This window comes from Acipenser ruthenus, chromosome 4 (assembly GCF_902713425.1).
Source record: "Acipenser ruthenus chromosome 4, fAciRut3.2 maternal haplotype, whole genome shotgun sequence".
Lineage (NCBI taxonomy): Eukaryota > Metazoa > Chordata > Actinopteri > Acipenseriformes > Acipenseridae > Acipenser > Acipenser ruthenus.
In genome coordinates this window covers 79,221,576-79,248,350 of record NC_081192.1, presented here as the reverse complement: position 1 = coordinate 79,248,350, position 26,775 = coordinate 79,221,576, and the positions used below count along the sequence as shown (strand labels likewise).

Here is a 26,775-nt window from a genome sequence, read left to right as displayed (position 1 = left end):
CAAATTATAGATAGCTACTACAGTGAGCAATTATATGATGTACATGATCAATACTGCCAATAGGTTAAAAGCAAAGATATCACATAGCCATTAGCAATCCCTGAAATCAGATTTACATGAGCAGAAAACGCATTACCAAAGTTAGCTGGCAAATAAATGTACCACCAAAAATGATATGCAATAATGTACTGATGAATGATAAATAATTAAAATGCTTTAGGGCACATGTTTTAAAAACTAAAAATATTGATATGGCACTGAGAAATCCAGTAACACCCCTCCCCACAAATCTATGATAGAACTAATTTGCCTTTAGTGTTGTCATAATGGATTGTTAGTGTTATCATTTTCAACAATTAGGCAAACAATCTAACTAAAAAAGTCATCATTCAAAACATTTGTCAATGTGACTTGCAATGTAGAAAGAACAACTGGCAGTATATGTAAGGAATCAGGCAGTGTTTATGGATATGTAGATTCAACACGTATCGTTCTTTATCCCTTACATAACACACTGATTAAAGTAATCTTATTCATAAAAGCAGGCACTGAAGCTGCAATGGCCCACAGTCGTGTTCATGTGATGAGTAAAACATACTATAATTTATTTTTGTCTGTTGATAAGATTCAGCCATTAAGCCTTCCGAGCACTACTTTGTTCCTCCCCCTTTGCTTTTATTCCATCAATGCCAAACAAGTATGATGCTGCTACTACTTGCAGCACTGGAGAGTTATACAATACATCTTTAACTCAGTTTCATCTCATGACTCTCTTTTTCCAAACAGTGTTTTTATTATAATGTAACATAAAAAAAGCTTATGTTTAGAGAGTTCATCAGCTACCAACCTTTTTAAATTAACTCTACCTTTAAATATATAGACTTTATGAGTATGATGTCCACTAGGGAATGTCTGGAAAAGATTAGGGAGGGGGGAATGCATATGGTACACTGCATAGATAAGCAGTTTTTGCAATAGGGCAACACAAAGATTTAGCAAATCTGATCTTAAGATACTCCGGCACTGGCGTCAAACCCCTGCAGACTTGTGTAAAGAGCAGCTCAAACAGAGAGTGCAGCGTAAGGCCAGCTTCCCCCAGGTCAGTCACCACTGCTAACAACAGTAAGGGAGAGGGCTGGGATATTTACATTTGTATAAGGCAGCCTGGATCCAAAAATAAAATGGAAATCATTTACGAAAGGGCTAACTCTTCTGTCCTAATTTCTCAGTTCCCATAATTACTGGCTGAGAGCCAATCATAATGGTTAGTCTCAGCACTAGAACCATCTTCCACACAGGAAATGGAAGTCCTTTAAATGCTGGAGTCATTTCCTTTGGCACTCGGCTCATTGAGAAAAAATGTCCCCTCAGTCAGCAGTATCTTATAATGCCTGTGGTCTGACTCGTAAAAACCTTTTGGGGATTTTCTTGTAAATGTGTGGCGAGGCTCCCTTCATTGAACACAGCCCACCACAGTTATGAAAAATGAAAGAAAGAAAAATACATGACTTCCACTAGGTACCCATATAACTTGCTAGCTAAAAGAGTAAGAACTTTTTTCCTGTTTGTTGATCTTCAGAACGGAAATTATCATTCAGCTTCTCCAAAAGAAATGGTGATGACCGTTTTGCATTTAAATCTTTTTAAACCTCCAGATTTATATTCCATGCTATTTTCCAATGTTTCGCATCCCTCCCCAACTCAGGATTTACTGCGCCTAACCGAGAAACAGCAGGGGTGTTAATTTGAAGTTGTAAATTGGGAGCAGGCCTGAGGTGTGTCTGTAACTGCACTATTATACGTTATGTACTGCAATATTGATTCTTGACTCAGTCTGACAATGTAAGACTTAACAATCTATTCACAGAATAAAATAATTTTATACGTGTTAAAACAAGACACAATGTGCATGGTTTGTCTTTGCTTTTCAAAGGCTGTTTCAGCTTGAACTTAATCTGAGTGTTAATGTGTCTCCTGCTTTATCACAATCTGTGCTTATTTTATCTATAACCAAGAAATGCCTATGAACTGTACGTTACGCTATCATTAAACAGTTTACTGTAGCGGGACAGTAATTCATACTTGGAAAAAGACGGCTGCACAGACTTTGTTGGCATATTAACTCCTCTGCATTCCTTTGCTATGAGGTATGGAAACTACACTGTGAAACATCCATTACTCATGTCGTTTGTTTGAAGCACACCAGTCTTCAGATACCTCTGCTCCGTAATGAAAAACGGAAAGCATTTACAATGCACTGCTTTTTTATCTATCCATTTACTTTCCACTAACCCTCATTTTAGTGTAAGGGTTTCTTTCTATGCATAATCATACATAGATAAGCAGGAGCCATAACTTGTTCCACTTGCTCATGCCCAAATCCCTCTTTAGAGGGGTAATAACTAAGGTTTTAAAAAACAAAATCATCAAAAAATAATGTAATGTCTGTTTTCTCAATAAATTTGGGCTTATCAACCTGTCAGGTGATGAGAGAAAGTAAGACACAAGAGTGGCCCTGTGGCAATGTGCCCCGCCCCTGTGTGCATATTATGTGTTGTATGTGTTGTATGTGTTGCGTGCGTGTGTAAATGTTGGTGTATAGTCATTGGTACACGGGATATAAACGGGTCTGTGTTTCACGTGTATTTAAAAATGTAGATTTGTATTTAGGCACGAGGAGGGCACAAATCACTTCACGTGCTGGTTAAATGCAATATGTGAGCACGGGGTTGCACAGAATTAATTCACGTGCTGGGATTCAAGTGAATAATTAATTAGTAATTGAATCCCAGCACAACAGTATATATAGATGCACATTTCTTTCACTCGGGGTTGGGTGTTCGGTGAGTGGAGAACGGGAGAGAGAGAAGGAGAAAATAAGTAAAGTGAATATAAGTGTTTTCACTCACCGTGTTTGTTCGTCTGTCTGTTTAAGTGTAGTACGTTTTGTTTGTCTTTTTATTTTGGCGTATAGTGCCGTGTCCCGTGTTTTGTGTTAAAACCTTTTATTTTCTGTGCTGTTTATTAAATGCTGAGCGAAACCATTCACTCAGCTCCACCAAACCACACCTCTCTGTTGTTTTATTTCCTGCATCTGGTCTGACGCCACCCACTCCGGCCGTCTTTGTGACAGGCCCTCCTAGGGAAAATGGTTTGACTTGGCCACAAGCTTCATGAAGTCTGTCCATGCAAAAGGAACAAACTACTTTTCTCTCTGTGTCCTAGATAAATGTTTATTTGAGGTCTGTTTTAAAACAGAGTGGGCTTCACTTTACTTTTGACTGTATTCCCATTTTAAAGGTCTTGCCCTTGTCTATTAAGTACAAAAGAGGCACAGAAACCAAACTATAGTAGATAGTAACACTGCTCTCTTGCTCTCCAAAAGGGATAGCAATTGTTGCTCAGGGATGAGGCAGTTATGGCTCACCTTGGAGGCCACTGACCTGGAGCATATCTCCGGTATAAACTGTTCTGCCTCCTCTCATCCTACCTAGCTGTATACACAATGAGCTATATATAGTACACAATATGTAGCATCTCAGTTGAGGCTTGGTGGACTAAGACAAGAATGAGGGTGATATATTTTCCATTATAAGTGTTGTAGTAAAATAAAAAGAACTCTATGGGTATTGAAGTAGTTCTGTATGCCCCCTAGGTGTGTGACTTTTACAATTCCCTAGCTTCTTGGAAAGTCAGTGCCTGTGGGAGAGTAGATTGATCGTGTGTAACGCTGCAGTCTATCTACCACAGTAAAGTCAAAGAACTGCTGCCTTGAAGGGTTCATACATGGGGAAAAAAAGGAAAAACAAAGAAAAAAAGACCTTAATGAAATGTCAGTGCTTAGGAAAGAGAGGCCAGTTTATTTTTTTTCTCTTGTTGAGCATTTCCTGAAAAGAAGCCATCAGTCGGAACATCGATTCTAACCTTGACACTTCCTTATCAACGTGTTTATTTTTTGCTACTTAAAACAATACATTTTAAATAAGACTCAAAAATGCAACCCTTTCACAAAAACAAATATTTCCCTGTACAATTCAGAACATTTAGGGAAGCAGAAGAATATGCACAAGCAAACATATCTGAAAAAAGCTAGATATACATACCTTTGCACTGATTTGTGTTTTTGTCTAGGATGGCCTTTGTTGACACTATTTTCCCATATCTGAAAAGAAAAAAAGAACCAGAAATACTTATAAATTCTTGGTAATGATAGGTAACATACTCTCTTTTGGGCAAGCAGCATCCCAGTTCAGCGTGTAAGGGCACTCTGGTGTTTAACACATTTTTATACATTTTTATATACCAAAATACACTGTAGAGATTCATGTTCACTGTTATGTGCTTGATTTTCATAACCCCGATACCCATTTGTTTATGTTTATTTAAAATAAACAAACAAACAAAAGAATAAAACGCTTGGAACCTAACAACCCAAACAGCACTGTAGAAATCGCCAACCAGTCACGCAACAAGAAAGAAAACAGGAAATGGTTCATACTCTAGACAGAGAATGGGGTTACACCTATTACAAAAATGTGCATTGAAATAGTTCTTGTAAGCTTTTAATATGAAGGCGTGCAGTGTGAAAAATGATAAATTAACTGCATGTCTACAATCTCTTTGAAATTCCTTAAACTCGAGGACCAGTGGCATGAATGACTAGCACGCTTGCTGCTGAATGCAAAGGACTGGAATGCACTGTGGTAAGCACATGCTTTATGAATGTGTAAAATGGGTTTCCTTCCTTTGCTGGGTTCTCTTTCTGGGTTCTGTTTGTCTTCCTACTAATTGAAAGTACGCTTGCATTAACTATGATGGTATTGCAGCAGGTCAACCTGCTATCATAGTTGGGTAGACTCTACATGGCAAAGCCACTGCTTTTGCCCAATTTCAAGCCCACTCTTCTGCACTATTGTTGATTATTATGATACTCAATTAGGGATTACTAAAAAGAAACAACAATTCAATGGCAAATGTTTCGACTAGAATGTATTTTAATATTCCTTAGTTCAGTACTATTGAGTGTTTAATAGTTATGGACGATATTCAAATAGGAAATAGGTTTCTGTTTGCACCTATATGTACTGCCACCAAGGCTTACTGAACTCAAGCACAGTAAAATTAAAGGTCAGGCTTAATTTGCTCCCATGTATTTACCATCAATTTTATAGCCCAGAGCGTGACTCGAAAGTGTCAATAAGCTTTCATCCTCATTCACTATAAGAATTCTGTTTTGATCTGAGACTTTTGTCAGTGACAAATTAATGGTCTGTTTTGGAGTGTTGTTTTGTGTTTTGCTAAGCTAAGAGTTGAATCTTACGAGACCCTGGTAACCACAGGGCTAGAATGGGTGAATTGAGGCTGAAGTGGCATCCTTTCAATTGAAACATATGTAAATGTCAAATTCTCTGAAGACTTTGAAAGGTCCTGTTATTCTTCTTAGCCAGGCTTAATTGCGTCACTTTCCCAGCTGGCATATTTACACAATGTTTGAATACTGTTGGGATCTAGCGATGCTTGAAGTATTGATTGCCAAGGAATTACATGCTCCTGGTTGCATTTAATACCAAGGGCATTCCCCTAGAAGAAGAAAAATACATTAAAGTGCTAGAAGCTGCAAAAAAAAGTAATGGAAAGACATACAAAACTAACCACAAGAATGCATTCAGATGACCACAACTTATGGAATCATGTGTGGGCCACTGAATTGTGTATAAATATAAACACTGTGCACCACCACAAGACAATAAATACAATAAACGTGGACCAAACATCACAAAAACTGCCCTGCAAACAGCCTGGCTGTAGGGGTGACGTCAGGCCAGAAAGAAACACACACAGACAGGCAGTACTCGGGTTGAAACTGAGATGCTGCGGCGCTCAGTGTTTTATTGTAAAATAAAAGGTTTAAACAGAAAACAGGACACGGCACTTGAGGCCAAAATAAATAGACAAACAAAACAGATTAACACTAAACAAACAGTGGACGAACAGACAAACAAACAAACACGGTGAGTCCGAACAAACACACAAGTATCGTGCTGGTCCTTCCAGCACAAAATAGCAATTGTATGCTTTGCTGTAATTTACTTAACTTTTTCTCCTTCTCCACACCCGTTCTCTACTCACTGAACACACAACCCGAGTGAGTGAAACGTGCTTCTATATATACTGTTGTGCCGGGATTCAATTACTAACTCATTTATTTACTTGAATCCCAGCACGTGAACTCATTTGTGCAACCCCGTGCTCACATATTAAATACTTTAAATGCACGTGAAGTGAAGTGCAATCCCTGTGCCTAAATACAATTATACATTTTAAACACTCGTGCTCATTACCCACATTATATTCCGTGTACCAACTACAATACACCAACATTTACACACTACATGTACAACTGTTTTCACTGCATGTAGTTTATACTGACTATACTGTATGTATGTATGTATAGGTTTGCCCCCGTTGTACCTGAACTAGCCCCTGCTCTCTTATTCAATATTACAGGAAACCCATTAACAGCCTTTTGTGGCATAATTGTCATCTTTGACCTTTATACTTAAGGAGAGCTGCTTAAAAAAGTTCTCATAATTTCCAATTCTGAATAAGGCTGCACAATGCAGAATACCAGGCACTGTACATTGTGTTTGCTTTTTTTTTTCTTCAGTTTTATCGATTTGCCCTTTTATTTATTTTCTACCTAATTTGAAATGCTCAATTCGAATGTTGTCAGCAAGTTCCTCATGGCGTGACTCACCCCACAGTAGTGCCTTTACAGGATGACTTAAGTCACAGGTACCCTACGTCTTTTTTAATGCAATCAATGAATGTGGGACTGAAGTAGTGCACCTGAAATTACTATACACCGTTTCAGGACAGTTCAAATAAATGCAATTTTGTTTGGCATAAATGGAAAATGAACTGATCATTTTGGTTTCTAGACCTAGCAAAAGTTTATTTTGTTTCAGCTGCCAATAAGTCAGTGACTAGTGCCTGACAGAATTCCTGATAGAATTCCTGACAGATTTCCTGACAGAATTCCTCACAGATTTCCTGACAGAACTGGTTCAGCTGCATCACTGTAAGCCATCCAACGGCAGCCCACCACCCTTTCATTAACAGTAAGTGCATGAAAAAACCTAACTAATCAACATAAATTATAAACACAAATTCCCTTTCATTACTAAAGATGGAGGGCTCCGGAGAAAGTGTTTTAAACTGGCATGCTGGATAAAATAAAGAAATAGTTTGATTTAAATGGTGTAAATGGAAACACCCTCTCAAATCACTTTGCTGTGGCAGAGGGAATCTAATTTGCAATTCATCAATCAGATTTTTAGATCCTTGGCAGGACAAACTACACCATAACATTTTAGAAAAGTATAAACTGTTTACTTTTCAGTCGTCTTTCGGTGATTCATAAGAGGATCACATTAAATAGATTAGCTAAAATAGCACACAAGAACACACACAGACACTCATCTGAGTTAGGCAAAGTGAAGCTTTGAGTTTGCATATAGATAATAATTAACGTAAAGCGAGTGTGAGGCTCCGAAACAGGGTTGGTTTTCTGAAATTGACCTTGCTTGTCTATGCCTCATCGTGCTTTCACTTTGCTTTGACTAAATTGTGTATCCTTCTTTCATGGTGTATACTTCAGCACAAGGGTCTTGGTGCCTTGTCAAAAAAATACATTAGCATTTCTGCCCATTCTACAGATCTAGTGGGACTTGAAAACTGTTGTTCAATAATTTATTTAACACTGTACTGTACTTCCCATTATTGGTCTGCAGTGAGGATAGCTATACTGTCCATATAGGGAACACTGTCTTCAATTATTTAAATTTTACAAGGATACATGTAAAAACAATGACATTGTAATGGTGTTATATCCAGGGGCAAGAAAAACACCACTTTTGCATACTTCCTTAACTATGTTTTTGGTGTTTGCAGGAAACAAATGCATGTTATGCTCAAATGTAGATTTATTACATTTGAGCAAATTATTTTTCACTAAATCTGCATTTGGGCTACTTTGAGCTTCTCTAGGGGATACTAACAGCTATCCTCTTTCTCGTCAAATGTAATGGTGCGACCTTTCAACTCTGTCAGCTCTACCTACAAATCCCAGCACTCAGATAACTCAGTATTGAGCAACATAACCCAGATCTGCTGAGAATGATAGCTCACCCTAAAATAGTAAGGGAAATGACATGATATGTGAAGCTACCTAATTATTTGACCTACTGTATGATAAACAAATTTGTAAGTACAATTGGAAAGAAATACATTTTTTAGCATGCGTTAAAGGTCCCAATGCTTGTATCGCCTCTTTTATAGGAAGTATCTGTCCACTCTGATTGCCTGACAATGCCTTAAAGCAAAATTTGCTTTAAAGTCATTTCCACATATATTTCAATTGCATAACTTGCTAAACAAGAGTGATGAGTTTATTGTGATTTGGATCAGCTCCTTAAAATATAATCAACCATTTAATTAAGTAAGCAAAATTACAATTTATTAGACCTGGGGAAATGTTACTGAAAACAATTGTCTTGCTTATTAGAACAGCAATAGGGACATGTTTGGTTTTAGCCACCTTCTAGTACAGTAAGCTCACCTTACTGACCACTCTGTGGAAATCAGCAACTCCACACTCAGAGGCTTGCCGTAATTCTGAGGGCAATGTTCAGCCTGCTATGCAAGCGTATTGGCTAACCAATCCTATAAAGACCAAGCCCACTTTTCACAACATGTTTGGAAAGTATTTCGCAGAGTCGTGCACTGATGCAGTTCAATTTTTTGCATTTGTCCAAAAACTGTATGTATTTTTCAACTACAAAAGCTACCGATGTGTCCTACAGGCTCTTGGTGTGGACACTCTGCAGAAGAGCGACACACGAGCAGAGGCAAACTTGTTAGTTGAAACCATGGATCAATTGGAGGCTGCATTTATGACAGTATTTTGGAGTAAAATCCTTACAAGAATAAATGAAACAAATAAACTTCTGCAGTCTAAAACAATGGACCTAAGCACAGCTGTGGCAGTATTGAGGTCACTGAGGAGTTTGTGGCAACGCAACAGAATAATTTTGAGAAATACCACGATTCCTCTATATCATAGTTGACTCACTTGTCAGCCATCTCAACAGAAGAATTCACCTTCACAGTATTGCTGTTAGAGTCTCTCAAAAATTGTATTGAATTCTATTGACCTCTATAACAGGGTACACTGCCCCCTCTGTTTACGTGCCTTTTGTTTTTTTTATTTTATAATAAATACGCACACTAGCGCTTCATACCTCACAGTATTGTTGTCTAAAACGAAAGTTGATGGGGCATTTTGACTAATGTACTGTATAAACCAGGAACTCCTTTTGCTGGAAGGAAGTCTAATACATTATGGTTTTAATAGAACGGAACCACAAGCCATCCCTGCCACACCTCAATGAAGAGATTTTGATGAATGGGTCAGTGGTGCTCACTTCTTCAGGATCTGACATCCAAGCCGCATCGCAAGCTCCGCCTACAGCACTGCAAATGCTGACCATATGAACATGCATCATTTTCAAACGACAAATGTTTTTTTTTTTATTACACTACGCATTTACCTGACAATACCAATCTTTAACTGCAGTGGTGAAAGGTCTTTTTCACATTTAAAAATGATTTTAAAAAGTACTTTACGTGCTACAATGGTTGAAGAAAGACTTAACAGTCTTACTCTATTATGCATTGAATCCGAGATGGCAAACTCCTTAGATTTCCCAATTTTAATAGAAACATTTGCTACAGCAATGGCACGCTGAAAATCTATGAGGCCTATGCAATTGATATGCAAAATGTATTGTCAAATTCTCAATTTTTATCTCAATCACTTGAAAATTACATTGTTACATTTTGCTGATGGTAATATGGGCTATTTCCATTTTATCTGAATAATGAATAACACAAATAGGACATATGAAAATGGGGGCCTGCAGATCTTTTTGATGCCAAGCCCACAAAGGGTTAATCTGGCCCTGCTTGTTGTACTTAGAGATTAGCTGTTTGGGCCAAAGGGGTGCTTATGAGTCACCAGGATGTGATGACTGGGACAAATATACAGTACAATGTGGATCTAAAGAACAAGAACAATACATTAAAGTAACTCCAGTATTTCATGCCAATAAAAACTTCCAATATGAACAGTGTTGAAATCCTATAACCTCTTAGTTTATTGGACAGTCATTGCTATCATCCATTGATCAAATCAAATCACAAACTCACTGATTAGGACAATACAGCTTTACATGCACATTTTCTCATATTCATTTCTATATTTAAAATAAGACACATTATCAAGGCACAACAATACATTAAATGCATTAGAAATAAACCCCAAATCTTTACCAGTTACATAGAACTTTTTAATGACTTGCTGTGCTGTGACAGTCTTTACCAAGTAGCTCCTCTCTGTCATTATAAAACATATCTTTCCCTAATGATTATGAGTGATATTTCATAGCATGGGTGGCACCTCCACAGTACTGTTAACATTTCTTATCATTTATATTATCCTCCAGCGGTAAAGTGAATGATAAACTGTTGCTTGTTGAAACTAAAACGAAAGTTGATGGGGCTTTTTGACTAATGTATAAACCAGGAACTCCTTTTGCTGGAAGGAAGTCTAATACATTATGGTTTTAATAGAACGGAACTATTCAATAAAATGGGGGAAATGTTCCAGCATGCATAAGGTCTTTCCTTTCTTTGCTATTCTATTACAGGATACTATTGCATTGTAAGAGCCCAGCTGCATTCCCCCTTGGATGACCTCCATGTCGGACAAAAAGACTGGAAATACATTATGCAGCACATGTGTATAAGTGGTTGACTGATTCGTTTTATACCAACTACCTGAATATATGCAAGTCGCAAAACTTGTTCAGATTTTGATAGAGGGCTCACAGTAGGGTCTTGGTTGTTAGGTGCTTAGTCTCAATAACAATGGGACTTTGCTGCTGATTTCCACTCCCAACTTGCCTGAAGGAATGAGAGAGAACTTATTGATCATATTTATGGACAATACAGACTATATTATGGCAGGTGTTTCTATTTCTTCGTACTGACATTTGAGTGTTTTTTGTTTAATGTTGCACTTTTCAATGCTCACAGCTTTGCCAGGGTTAACTAATTGCTTGACATTTATAATATTTCTTTTTTTTAAATGGTCTGCGTTTTGTCTTGTAAACAAGCTGTCAGCTCATGGACATCTAAAAAACATGTACTGCAGCCATGCAGGACAGTACTCAAAACAAATGCAACTTTAAATACAGGGTACACTGCTATATGCTATTTTCTGGTTAACTGGAAATTCTTTAAGCACTATTATTAGATGACACTTAATACAAATAACTGACTTTCCTCTGCCACATTTAAAAGAGTTCTAATGATCTTGAAAATCGACAGCAGATGTTTTTAACCTCTAAAGCCACTGACCATTTCATTAGGCCCACGAGGTTTAAGGAATGCAATGTTTGTCGCAGATTACAGTGTTCAGTACATGATTGCCCCTGGAACATCTGTAGGGCAGCAACCCAGCAATCGAATGGAATTTATTTGCTCACAAAGCAGACTAATTTGTACTGCAGCTGTAACACATCCTTTTTTCCAGCATATGTATAACAAATAGTAGGCTCCTTTGCTTTAAACCTTGCCTATTAATAAACATCTATACTATATTAGTACGTATTTGCTCAAAGCACATTAACACATTAACAAACCTCCCTCAAAAATTTGATGTAAAAAGTCACATTATTAACAAACGCTTAAAAACGTCTTTAGTTTCTCACAGAACCAGATTGTAGTACCATTTAGTGGAGGTTGAGGAAGAAATAGAATGATGAAATTGTTGTGGTTCAGGTCATGTAAGTTAGGCAATATATTGGATCCAAAGTGGGTGTTCTTTATTGGGAATTATAACGGAACAGAACTATTTCTATTTCAGACCGACTAAGATAACTAAACTTTACAAAGATTGTCGTATAACAGTTATAATGGCATTGCTGTGGCTTGCCCCTCTGTAATAATGGAACTTGTTCAAATAGTGCCCTCAACCTCTGGGAGTTCTATTATTACCTTATAACACAGGAATGCCATTGTCCCTTAGCATATTAGGGTTATGGAGTCTCACAAACAGTAACTTAAGCCTTTTCACAAATAAGTTATTTATTATATTTATTTATATGTTTCCTTGTTTAAACATCAGGAACTTTTTTTTTTTCTCTGTGCTTTTTCCACCCATACAGTATTTTTATTCTTAATAACAATTTAGTCACTGGTTAAACTGATTTCCCTTGTTCAACATGTTCCTCTTTTCCTCAAAACGTCTATAAACATCATTAGGAATAATTCCCTGTGTGCTACCCCTCAATGCTGTACTTCACCACAACACCCACCTGCTATTAGACACAATGCAGCAACTCAGCACTACTGTAATGACTAATTTAGAGGTCTGTGTGCAGATTCCTTTTGTTTTTTTGGTTTTTTAACTCAGAACGTTAAAGCACCCATTTCCTTAACAGAGCTCTCCAACATGTCTAATCTCTAAGAACAGCGAGTCCACCAGATTGAAACCGTTAGCCTAGCCACTCTACTACACAACACTCTGCTTTAAGTGGATGTAAAAAATACATCAAGATATAACAGGTGTAGTATTTCTGTACATGCATTCAAGTGTTGCAGGAGGGACATGTTAATGGTTAAACCTCAGTTGAGGCCACAGATACCGTGAGTGGTCAGTCAGCATTAATGGTCCACGTCAGATGAGATACCGTCAAACAAACTTACCCTGACTGCTGCAAGTCACCCAGCATCTTCTTTTGTCTTGATAGACGTGATTTCCAAAACTTTAATATGTTTAGTCAAGTGTGAATCAGAACTAGCAATAGGTAGATCTATATATATATATATATATATATATTATTTAGTTACACTGGGAATTATTTAATTATTTCAGGTAAAGGCCAATAACTTAATTTAGTCAAAAAGGAAACCTGCCGCAGGTTTCACAGTTAAAAATTTGAAACAAATCGACGTCGCTTCTTATGCAGTGTCTGTTTAATAACAGGCAAATCCTAGCACAACAGCAGCAAAATAAGACACTAAAGCAGGATGCAACTCAGCGGGGTTACAACACAGGTCTTTAGAAATGACATTCTAAACAAAATAAATGGAGCAATAAGAACTAATTTGTTGCAGTGCAGTTAGTGTTTTGTTTTTATAATGGCTATTTCCTCTGAAATCTGCTTGTTCTGATCACTTCATTTTGCTGGTGCAGTATAACTGAACCCTGGAAACGTGTAATGTTCTGCATGTTGTGAGCATTTGTCCAACACTGTGTTACTGAAAATGTACCTGCAACACATACTTGATTTTTACATAGATGGCATACAGTATCTTTAAAACAAGCAATCTGTAAAAAATAAATAGAATCGTTTTAAAAAAAAAAAGAAAGAAAATTCTCAATTGTCATTCTTTAAAAATATATGGCATTTGCTTTTTATCTCTAATACTGTTTCTGATAAAAAAAATAATAATAATAATAAAAAAAAGGGTTGCCAAATACATGTGATACTGCTAAGCTGTTATAATGACAGCTGTTGGCTGTGTGGGGAAGTTCACACTAACGCAGCTTGTGTTGTAGCCACACTGTGATTAGAAATGTTCATTTCTAGTGCAGTCCTCTCTCATAATAATATGGCCATGGCTCTTATTTATCCATAACACAACTACTACCTGTATTCTCTCAAATCAGGCACCCTTTCTAGTGGTACTCCAGTGGTAAACAGAATGTCTACCTATCTGATTTACCTGAAAAGGTCCAACGTTTTAAGCGGAACAAGACTATGCTTGCAGAACGTTAGCCTCTTTTTTATTTGTGTCACACACCTGAGAAGCACAGTGTTAGTTACAGGTATGCAACAACTTGTCAAACTTATTTAGTACTGAGTTCTAAGTTATATGCACATTTAGGTATCCGAACATAATAAAACCAAACATCAATGCCTCTAACATAGCTATGGTTACTTATTAGGGTGTTTTGAGATACTAGTCACTTCATTGAAACATTACCAAACATCAGTTTAAACAATGATGATGATCACGGGTGGTTTTGAAAGGATGCAGACCTATTAAGGAATGCAGGCTGTGTGTGTGTGTGTGTGTGTGTGTGTGTGTGTGTGTGCGTGCGTGCGTGTGTGTGTGGAAGGACACTGATACATAAGTCTCAAACATAAACTTAAATCATAACACTAAGCCCCTTTACCCTCTCTCCCAGCAATCCTCATCTAGTCTTTCTTTGATAGCTAATGTTATTGCTAAAATGAAAGCCTCTTGTGCAGATCCCACACATTTGATTAAAGCAATTTGCACATTCCTGAAGAGTCTTCCATCACGCGATGTACTTCATGCAATTGAAGTACCACCTACAGTGTACAGGTAAAATAAGGTCAAATAAACAGGAAGGGGGTCTGTTATGCACTTTTCAGAGTTAATAGTACTCATTTTAGTGAGGGCTATTAAAAAGGAGATGCAATAAACTGAATTACCAGGATTAGGGAGAAGAGAAACATTTACAGTACATTGGACTGCTGAGAAAATGTTTGTTGCAGTTTATCACATTTGGATTGCTTAAAAAGTAGACGTTTGACACTTTGGTCCCGCTGGCTCTATTATGGCCTGGCAGTGGTTATTATTATTATTATTATTATTATTATTATTATTATTATTATTATTATTATTATTATTATTATTATTAATAACTGAAGTAATAACAGAATACCATTAGGGTTACTGAAACCAAGCCACTGTGAGTTTCCAAACCCAAAGCTATGTGGGTAGGATAGACTTCAACACTTGGAATGTGATGGTGATCCAGGAGATTTTAAAAAGTACAGTACATTACTCCTCAGTACCAAATGAACTGTCATGCATTACAAGGATCGCTCTTCCAAAAGAAATGCACTACTTCAGCATGTCCAATGGTGTAATAATACATTTGAAAAGAAAAATACAGGATTCTTGCTGTTTTAGAACTTTTGTGGTAGAATAAATAAAATAACAGCTGTTTCAGGTGAGTTACGTTTCTGTAACATAATCAAAAGGCTGCAGACAACATCACAGCCCACGCAAGCTTGTTTTAAAGCCACCCAAACCTACAGACGGTGTTAGTGACCTGAAACCCACTGATAAGCTAACTGTTCTTATTCATATGCCAGGTGTGGCGTCTTTTATAAGACACTACAGTTTGTGACACTACATTCTGAGTTTAAATATTTAAATTTAAGAAACTATAGTACTTTTACAGTACTTTATTATATCCTTACCGGTACTTAAACATTGTATACTGGGCTGCTGTTCTTTCAGGTATTCTGCACCATTCCTATGAAACTCTCTGTCTGTTAAGTCTAAACACTTAATATATTTCCAAATATGTAATAGTTTACATGGCTCTGCATGTTGCATAATTTCATCTTTGTATTTATTTTATAAAGCAAAACAGAGCTTAATACATATTGTATTGTTTTAGAATGGTTATGTGGCAGGCTGAGGCCCTCCACAGGTAGATAATGTTTTGTTAGGTTTGTAAATAATTTTTTTTATAATTTGGAAATAAAGTTTGTATTTGATATGTCAGGGCTGGGAGGTTAGAATTCCCTAGCTGCCTAATTGAAATCCATGTGCAGCATGTGGCCAGGTGTTGATTGACGATCTGATTATCAATTAACCCTGGCCACATGTCTTTAAAAAGGGGTTGAAAAGCCAGTCCTTGTTTCTTCTTCATCTACCAGCTTGAAGCGCATGACTGCACGTCTTAACCAAGATGATTGAACCAAAGGCCGAGGACCACCGCGCGTGTAATCAGGATCATTGGACCACAGGGAAGGGATTTAATTTAGGGGGTTGTGAATCCCACAAAAGTATATTTAGAATGTGTTAGGGAGACGTTTCCTGGAGCGAAACCTCCCTTTTTGTATTTATGATTCATATACACTTGTGTGCATGTCCTCCTGCACTAGGGCTACCATTGTTGATACCCTGGTGGCGTCCACCCACCTACTGCTCCTGCCTTTGCCTGTAACTTGTTAATAAAACCTGGACACCTGAGCGGTGTTTCTGTGTCTCTCTCGTCTATCAGCGGATACCCAGACTTGTAACAGAACACCCCTATTACAGGCTATCTGCTTGTTCTGATCACTTCATTTTGCAGGCGCAGTATAACAGAACCCTGGAAACGTGTAATGTTGTGCATGTTGTGAGTATTTGTCAAATACTGTCTTACTGAAAATGTAACTAGTTTGTTTAAATGTATTATACAAGATTTGTACCCTTATTAACAAGGAATAGCAGCTTACTACAATAACATTTAAGGACTGTGGCGGAGTGTCCCGCCCCTATGTATTATTATTTGTATTTTTGTTTGCGGCGCGGATAAAAGCGCCGCGTCTTTTATTATATTTAAAAACCCCGTGAGGATGCATGGCTGATCAGGATGCATGGTTGATCAGCCATGCATCCTCACGGGGTTTTTAAATATAATAAAAGACGCGGCGCTTTTATCCGCGCCACAAACAAAAATACAAATAATAATACATAGGGGCGGGACACTCCGCCACAAGGACACATTGCCAGTGCAATGCCTGGCATGTTGTAAAGTAATTATAAGCTTGTTTAGAAATTAGCCTTAGTCACGTGTTCTTACAAGCTGAGGTTGTTCTGTTTTTTTTTTTTTAAGTCTTACAAAGCAATCGATGCTCTGTAATGTTGCCAATGTTTTGCTGTTCCTAATATGGCGGTCGTCTTTTTTTTGACAGGAGGTAGTGTAACATGTGCTCTGCATTAATAATACTACATCATACGACTGGAGGTGAGTCATATGACTAGGGTAGGGATATGAGGATAATGAGGATGTATTGGGTTTAAAACATGCAGTATATCTGTGTTGTGTGCTAGAGGTTAACATTTCAAAATTTGACATACTGTACAACCAGAGACACAAAGGTGCCGTCATACATCCCCAGATTCAGTGACCCCCCCATCCCTTGTGTTAAAAGTCCTTAATAGAACATGGCAGTGAAACAAAGATGGGCTTGAGTGGCATGTGAGATGATGTCACAGACCAGGAAGAAGTGCAAAACAAAAGGTACGGGACTAAACTGCCGTAGCAATGCTTTTATTAAATAATAACAAAAATAACACTGTTATAAAAACACAAAAGAAAAGGGCATGTGGGCCAAAACAAAATAGACAAACATGATGCAAAACAGTACAAGCAAGTATATATTACTATAGCAATTGATTTATCTCAGTTTATTCAGACTCACGTCTCTTGTCTCACCTCTGACATTCTCCAACTTAATGAGCCGTTTATTCGGTGGCTGGAGCCTTAATTACCTTATTAAACAATAATTACCTCAAGGCTCCAGCCACATTCCCACGAGATTTCTTGGGAAGGGGATTTAACCCCATCCACGCCAACTACACGTTATGAGACCGGCTTTTTCGGCGGGCTCGAATATTAATAATAAGGACGGATGGCTTTGTCTGCCCGTATATGAATACACAACACAATAATAATAATAATAATACTCATAATAATACAAATGAAAACAATAATCATCATTATTATTATTATTTGTTTATTTAACAGACGCCTTTATCCAAGGCGACTTACAGAGACTAGGATGTGTGAACTATGCATCAGCTGCAGAGTCACTTACAACTACGTCTCACCCGAAAGACGGAGCACAAGGAGGTTAAGTAACTTGCTCACACAATGAGTTAGTGGCTGAGGTAGGATTTGAACCGGGGACCTTCTGGTTACAAGCCCTTGTCTTTAACCACTGGACCACACAGCCTCCTTACTCATAATCATACATACATAAATATACACAAGGGGTGGGCACTTTGACACAGGCAGTTTTCTATTTTTTACGACATTAAATTAAACGTTTGAGTTGTTTATTTTTGGTTTGGTAGCTTTATTGGGTGCAATAAAGAATCTAGCCCAAAATTTTTTGGCCATTAACCTGTCTCTCAAATGGGAGTATAAACTTAATTCGGCATTCCCTTCAAAAGGGTATGGCCACAAAACTTTGCATTCTGTTTGTCTTTTTGCCTATTAGGGCAAACCAGTTTAAAAATACTAACAAATATCCTCTTGACACCCCCGGGGGCTTTGCAAAGAAATCAGATGTTTTCTGTCAGTATCACTTTCTTGTGCCCCCTTGCCTGAACATTATTAGTTTTAATAATGTCTGCTTGACAATTATCAGCTGCTTCACGCTGGGAATAAATTCCACATCTTAAGTATGCCTGAATGAAAATGAGCTGCGTAGAGAACACTGTGGCATTTTCACACAGCAGTTATTTTGTCAGCTGCTGCTGAACTGCTACATCCTTTTGTCAAAAGATATCAGTTTACACAGGCTTAATCTAGACCATGTACTTGTTATGCCAAGTTAATGGCAATATTGTTATGGTTCTTTTTACATTGTTACTTCATTATTTTTTGACTAATTCAATAACTTGCTAGGGTATTCCCATACGGTGGTTTGCCATGGTACATTTGCATGATGAGTTCGCAGTTTCTAAGTACCATAGTTTATCTTAATTATTTTTTATCGTGCTTTAACATACCATATTGGCCACTGTGCAAAAGTTTAACCATGTACCATAGTTAACTTTTCTTACAGCTGCTGCAATAGAACAAGTCTTTGTTATGTGTACAGTATGTAAATACAGTTCCTTTAATGAAGACGTATTTAACAAATTGTATATTTCCAGATCAGTTGCATTGATGGTTGATATATGCATGTATTCATGTATAAATAGATATGTGCATGGCATTTGCATCTGTTAATGGAAGGGAGTAACAATATCACAGAATGCAGATATACAGTTACTGTAATTATATATATATATATATATATATATATATATATATATATATATATATATATATATATATATATATATAAAGATTTAGAAGTATTTAGAGGTGGTTTGATCATGATATGGGCGTGTTTTAGCAGTTCAGGGACTGGAGGTATTCATGTGATTGAAGACCGAAGGAATGCAGCTATGTATCAAAACATTCTACAAAGTACAATGATACCATCTGCTCATACGCTGATTGGCAGATAGCTTATCTTCTGGCCCAAAGCATACGGCTAAGTCAACTCTAGAATTCTTGAAGACAATGAATATAAAAGTTCTGGGATGGTGATCACAATCACCAGATCTCAGTCCAATAGAAATGCTTTGAACCCGTCTGAAAAAAAGCTGCAGCTAAGCATTGTGTATCCAATCTGTCTGAGCTGAAGGAAATATGCAAGATAGAACAAGATGTATACTGGTCAAGAATTATCATAAATGTCTGAAAGCCGTAAAAAAAGCAAAAGGAGCACAAACAAAATGCTGACAAAGGTGTGCCAATACTTTTGTCATGAACGAATAATTTAAATAAAATACGTTTTTTTTTTTATAAAGACTAAATTCTTAATCTGTTACCTTGAATTATGGTATAATAAGTGTTGGGTGCCAATACATTTGTCTGCAACTGTATTATCTGAGAAGACACACAGTTAATTTCCAAAATGGACACAGTCTAATATGTTCTGCAAAAAACAGAAGCTGCATATACCATATCTATGCATGTATATACAACATGTGCGATGAATACATTTAGCTGTTGGCGATTTATACAGAGTGAAATACTTCTACTCATCTATACATAATACTTGAAAAATGATTCTCTATCTAACAAGTGCTATACCAATGCGGATGTTTCCAGGACCATGTATTACCTGACATAGTGGACGAACTTGCGCTAAATCATTATTTCCGGACGCTGGTGTACCAACATTAGATATAAATAACATGTATCCACCATGTAGGATATCTTTAACCTATCATAGGGTTTGTAACAAAGACTGTTTGGTATGCCTACTAGAAACTGCAAACAAGAAACGACATATTGTGTAAACACAATATTATTGTAGATGGTTAGAGATCAGACAATACAAGTATAACTCATGAGTCAAAAACGTAAACCATATTACTGTAACTACTGTAATGTAGTCCATCATCTTGTCTCTCTCACAGCATATCCCCTTGCTTCACAAATTTATTCAATTATAAATATAGTCTGCAAATTAAATCCTACCCTACGTATTCATCTTTAGAATTCTACATAATATTTTAATTTTGATACAGCTCTTCATCAAAAAGTTTTCATGTTACCAGTTACCACACTGTGAATTCACTACACACATGCAGTTTCTCATCAGCTTTCCTCTTGTTATGAAATAATATTCATTAAAGGGATCTTGAATGTCACTTATTTTCATATACTGTTGTTCTTTAGCTGGTAAAGTTTTGGAAAAGCCTCTGGATCTATGCTGAAAAAAGATCTGCAGAGGAAATTAACATTAAAGCTTCCACATGAAATCGACATTACAGCTTCGATAGGAAACTGACATGGTGTGACAGGGAGAGCCCTGGCGCTGGTTCTTATGCGGATGTGTGCAGCTGGGACGTGTAACAAGAGATGTGTTGCCAGGCAACCAATTGAGCAGGTCGGCTTGCCCGGCGCTGAGCTGATCGGGAGGTCCAGATTGGCTGGGGGGCATGCCTGGGGAGGCTGCACACAGCTCAAAAGGCGTCTGTGCCACATCACAAGGCTACTGCACGGCCATAGCAACACAGAGGGGCGCTGAGCCAAAGCTTGCTGTGTTGACATCGAAGAGGAGAACGTCCACTCCATGGCGAGAACTATTATTAAGTAACCATTCAACTGCAAGACGGTGCTCGTGAAGACATTGCCCAGCCGAGGCCGTTTGAAGAGGCCAGAGTCGCTGTGAGGATGCCGGGAGACCAGAAGTAGGTCAGTTTAGGGGATGTTGATCCCAAACAGTACAGAGAGGGTTTGCGCAGTGTACTAGGTTCCTGGAGCGGGATGTTCCTTTTAGTGAGACTAGTGCTCCCCTTGTGTGGCAAACTTTTATTTTTAGCTTTGTTATGTTCTTGTTTTCTTTATTGAATATGACACTAGGGCTACCATTGCTGGTACCCTCGTGGCAGCACCTGTGCTGTATTAATTCTGCATGCCTGTGTGGCCTGTCAACACCCAATGCTCTGGGTCATTATTATTCAGTGACGATGCACACGCATAACAATTCCCCCTGTTACACATGGTTAAACATCTATGTATTATTATTTAGAACTTTAGAGATACATAAACAGTTAATAAATACTTATACACCATCAGAACCTTTTGAAGTGAAGATGCTCTGGAGTTTATAATTGTAATTCATACCCATTAGCAATATTTTAGCCATGCATAGCTTGTAAATTTATTTTTAATTCCACTTTATTGATTAATTCATTATCTCTTGGTTAGCTGCTTCCAGGACTGATTCATGTAAAATCCAATTAAGCCCAATATTTCTATATGACTTGCAGCTATTACATGTTTTTTAGTGCTTTAAAGTTTGCTTCAATAAAGACATTTGAGATGTAAAAATGCAATGTGCAATATGGAATTCAAAAGCAAGTGAATCATTTATTACAGTGTCGGGACTGTGTAACATTTTCAGGTAACCCTGCAGCCTCAGTGAGATTGTGATTTAGAAACCGGGCAGACCCATGTTATGTAGTTGTCAAGGTTGCCATGGTAGATAGAGTTGTAACTGTAATGCATAATTTCTTTCCTGATGGGAATGACTTCTGCATCAGCGACTCTATCCGTAGATCCAGAGGGAACAGGGTCTGGTTGAAAGAGCTGGAAATTCACACACCTTCCATGGGCTTTCCTAATTCCCATATCCATATGGGATGCACTTGGCCACTGTCTGCAGGCAAAGCTACTAAAACTGAATGATTTGGGAGGACCTGTGTATGTGTACACACAAGTATGACTGAATCTCATTCCACTTCAGTAGTACTGAAGGGCACCCATAATACAGTATATTGTAGTTGAAAACCCTTATAGCAGCTCTGCATTACAAAGTTGCCGTGTTCAGAATACTGCATTATGATGCAGACAGTTTATTTTACTCTTGAGGGACCTAGTATACTATAACTGGTTTTATATTCAATGCTTTGCTGAGTATTCAGAATCTATCATGAGGAGCATTCTCATTTCAGCATCAGCTGCCTTTGCTGTCCTGGTGTGCTGCGGTCACGGGAAATAATTAAAAATGTATTTAAATAAATAGGATAGCATAAAGCACAACACAGACTTTTGTTTGATGATACACTGGCCAATGTTTATCTCCATAGCCATGATATATATATATATATATATATATATATATATATATATATATATATATATATATATATATATATATATATATATATTTTTTTTTTTAATTATGTGTAATGTTGTGTGTTTTATTTTTTAAACACTTGTCATGTACTTACAAAGACCGCATTAACTCAATTGCAGAATACAGTATTGGAAATTGTGGGAATAGCTTTGTTTTAACTGTTTATGTTTATTTTGGTAATTTACATTTTTAAAATTAAAATGCCACCTCCAAGTCATCGGAGGGTAAAGTGTGATTACAGATAAATATAAGACGGGATGAGCTTTCTAATCATACAAAGATTAGAAAGCTCATTTCAGTTTACGAAATATATATACTGTATATATATTTTCATTGATGAAAATATTGTATTGATCACTGAGTACTTAAACGCTATTGATAGAATGGCTTTATAGAATATAGTAGGCATTTAATTACATAATACACCATCTTGATAATAGTTGTATGGATCTTTATATAACAGATAAATGCTGTTAGCATTCAGAGCAATAGTATAGTAAGTCCTAACGGGGCACAGTCAGTGATGTTATTTTAAAATAATTAAGTTTGCTATATAATTGTAACAAGTTTCAAATCCGTTAATTAAACTGCATACTTTTTCAGTCAGTTCTTTTTGCACGCCTAATCGATTCTTTTATCAGATTTGAAGTAAGATAAAAAAAATATTAAGCCTAGTCTAAAACATTTGTTAATTATAAGTGTATATTTATTGGGTTGGGTTAAATAGCCATGACAGTTCCATTCTTGTCAACTTAAATTACTGCACTGCAACACCCACCCTCCTTTACATGTTGGAGGTTTGGAGTCTTTGCCCAGATTGTGGACATGCTGCTTCCCCATTCCGAGAAAAGTAATTCTTTGAATTCTGTTCTTTAATTTAGGTCTAAACATACTTTATTTTCCATACAATGTACCTGCTATATACAGAAACAAAATTCTCCATGAATGTTCATGGAGTGCTGTGGTTTTTTCAGTCACTTCTTTTTGTAACTACAGTGCAGTATACCACGAACATTCACAGTGTATCCTCTATGTAGCTTTTTGTAGAAATACTGCATATCTTTGTGGACATAAAGACCATAGTACCAATTTTTAGGGCAATCTAACCAGCGGAAGAAAACTGAGCAATGGGCATGTGTCCCTTCAGGGCCTGCTAGCTGCTATGATTGCCCTAAAATGCTGGTACCACGGCCTTAATAGGCGAGAATGTGTGAAGCTAGCAAAGGGACTCACGGCTGGCAGAGTTTGATGAGGTCCTGGTCAGTGGTGCCGGGCGGAAGGCCTCGGATGTACAGGTTGGTTTTGCTCAGCTGCTCTCCAGTGCTGTTGCAGCTGCTGTTGTTACTGCTGTTTGTGCTGGGACTGGGGGGAGCCATGGGGTAAGGAGCTGGTGCATAGGACTGCTGCAAGAGAAACAACAAGGAAAACCAGGGTGAAAAAACACACCTCTAATATACCAGAGAAAGTGGCACTAGCCTTTAGACTGACGACTTTGTACAGTAAAGAGTCTGGACAACACATTGGAAACATCCACTATTTTTACCACAAAGCCATGGCTGATTAATTTGTGGTGGCACCCATGACATCTATCCTGTAATATATAAAAGCTGCATTTTCCTCTTTAAAGACTTCAAATCAGCAACGTCTTGGCTGCCCATGGTGGCCCTGCATCTTATGACGGTTTGTTTCTAGGCCATGTAAATATTATTTTTATTTTTGTTTGTTTTTCTTGTTCCAGACATTCAATTTGATATTTTGTCTTACATTTTCTTCAGAATCAGTGCAATGTGTTTGTTTAGGTTATTACGTCATATTCCATCCACTATGTTCAGGGGGGAAATTATCAAAAACTGGTTCATGGCTGAAAGCAAGAACATTATAACTACAGAAATACAAAAAAACACCTTATGACTGATTTATGTTGGATATTCAAACTTTAAAACGCTGCTATCCCAAAACCATGTTTTGTTTTGTTTTTTCTAGTTACTAATTGGGATGAGGGGTTGTTAGTAAAATTCGATTTTTTTGGAATAATATGATTATTATGGTAAAATTGTTACTACGACCTTCCAAATAACAAAAACCTAACAACCCCTGAAGGCTGGTTAGCGCTCATTCTGTGACAATGGAAAAGAAGAGCATTGTACACAACAGGACAGGTTACAGTGGGCTGTTTGGATAACAGAGGTGTTCATGTAATCAAGGTTTCATGTAGTCTTGCATTATATGTTATATTTTGTACTGCTATTGCTAAAGCAGTAGCTGCTGCTTCTCCTCCTGAACGCCTGTGTGAAAGAGCCTGATGGCTCAAAGGGAGGAATCAAAAAATCAAACAAACAAAAAAAAGGGTCTTATTTTCAGGGAGATGATGTTGAAAAACCTCACTAGTCACTAAGCACACAGCATGGGTATCATGCTTCACTTTACACTTGAAGGATTGTACCACATACTGTACATTCCTGGTGATGCAGGCTTTTTAATTAGGTCACAGGGCTCCACCTCAACCAGAATTTGCATCAATGTGCCTAATTGTCCTCTGACATGCCTGGAAGTGCTACTTGTGCAGTGTAATTCAATAACACTTACAGTATCTGTTGCCTAATAGCCTCTCGATATTCACTTGTATCATGATTCATCACCTGTGCTGCTTTGTACTTGCCTTTAAAATATTTCTCTAACACTCGCTTGCCAGAAGTAGCGCGAAATCAGCAATTGCATAAAACACAGAAAACACTGTAATAACAAGTCTATTGTATTTAAGGAATACAAATGTCATTAAGATATGGTCAGTGAAGGAAGACAGATTCCAGAGCCCTCTCTGTGGCTTCTAATCAGCTGTACTCAGTAGAGCTCTTGTTTACCACAGCTTCAAGGCTCTCTCAATCTCCCCATACATGCTAGGAGTATTCAGATCCTGAGTGCATATTACTAGCCTGCACTCCAAAAGAAATAATGAGTAAAAGCTTTATTTTTTTGCTGTTATCATTTCAGTAAGCATTATCAATTTAAGTACGACTATTGTTTTATAAAATGTAATTCACCATAACAACAACATTTGTATACTGACTCCAAGAGGCTGTAGCAGGTCTTTGCTCTGGTATTGCTTGGAATAACACAGGAAGCATTGCTTAAGGTCACTTAATCACGCTTGCTATAGTATAACTTAATGATATTTATATACTGTAGGATTAAAAGATCGACAGTGCGCATGTGATTCTTTTGTATTTTTTTTTCTTATTAAAAAATATTCAAAACGTAGAACAAATTAGTATATTAGTCAAAACATTGACAAGACGTCTTGGTTAATGTCTAAATATAAATGAAAGATCTATCTATTTACTATTGGACCTGTGCAGTATATAAACAGGTCAAAATTCAGAACCAATCAATCACACACATTCATACTGTATGCAATTCTCAAGGAATGCTGTTTTGTATAATGTATCTTGATACATATTGCAGAGACACTACACTTGTCACACTTCACGGAATATAATAAATTTCCCCTTAAGAATTAATAGAGGTCACCTGTAAAATTCCACGTAGTATACACAGTAATGATTTCGTTGCTGACACTAATAAAAGAAGGTCACAAGATGCAGAGCTAAGAAACATTGTTGAAAATACAAGCCCATTGAAAAAGTCTTAGAGCTTGTGTCCCTTTCACCTCCTTTGAATCCAAACTGATCAATGTGTACTTCATTTCCTTTTTATTTGTCGGCCCGACTTGTCCACCTCCATGAGTCTATTATGCATAGTCCATTATTATTTGTCAATGTCTGGAAAACTGCTGGCTAAAAAAAAAAACAGGCCATAATCCTATAGATGTATTGTAACTTGAGCAGAAAATAGGGTAATACCCTTAAGAGGAAATCAATGAGCAGTCCTCTAACTAACACCCCTACCCCATCCCATCCCAGTAGATGAATAAACAACCTGAAATGCATCAAAAATAAAAGAGAAATACAATGTATTTTGAATTCAGTCCCCGTAACCATCTGATTCTTGGAGTCTCTAAGACTTTAACTTGGTGAAACCACCAAAACTAATTTTACAGCAACCAAATCACTACTGCCAAACCACTCAGCTATTCAGCCTCCTTTGTTGGGTGCAGATGTCTATGAATAGCAAATGCATGTGAGCAATACAGAATTCCAGGTAAATGCAGTGCAAGCCCTTTCCCAATGGGGGTCACTCTAGGTGATGGGTCAGGGAGGGTCAAGTCAATATGTTATAATCATACAGGTGCAGAATCAAATATTATAAAGATGTAAGATCTGGCTTCCTCTTTATGGCTTGTTTAAATTAGAAACATACAGTATGTGTACTAATGGCCTATGCCGAACTCATAGGCCATTAGAAACAGTGTAGTATTATGGTTTAAATCCAAGTATGTGTT

At 37.3% G+C, this 26,775-nt stretch overlaps 1 protein-coding gene across 4 annotated transcripts in view; it reads right to left on the bottom strand.

The window, feature by feature from the left end:
• The window catches only part of LOC117962749 (RNA-binding motif, single-stranded-interacting protein 3), a 379,650-nt gene that overhangs the window by 159,097 nt on the left and 193,778 nt on the right, over window positions 1–26,775 (bottom strand). For all 4 annotated transcript variants that reach the window (XM_059022898.1, XM_059022899.1, XM_059022901.1 and 1 more), the window contains 2 exons: window positions 23,610–23,779; window positions 4,104–4,162 (listed from right to left, as the gene is read on the bottom strand). In XM_059022898.1, coding sequence (XP_058878881.1) covers window positions 4,104–4,162; window positions 23,610–23,779 — 229 coding nt within the window. The remainder of the gene's footprint in view (window positions 1–4,103; window positions 4,163–23,609; window positions 23,780–26,775) is intronic.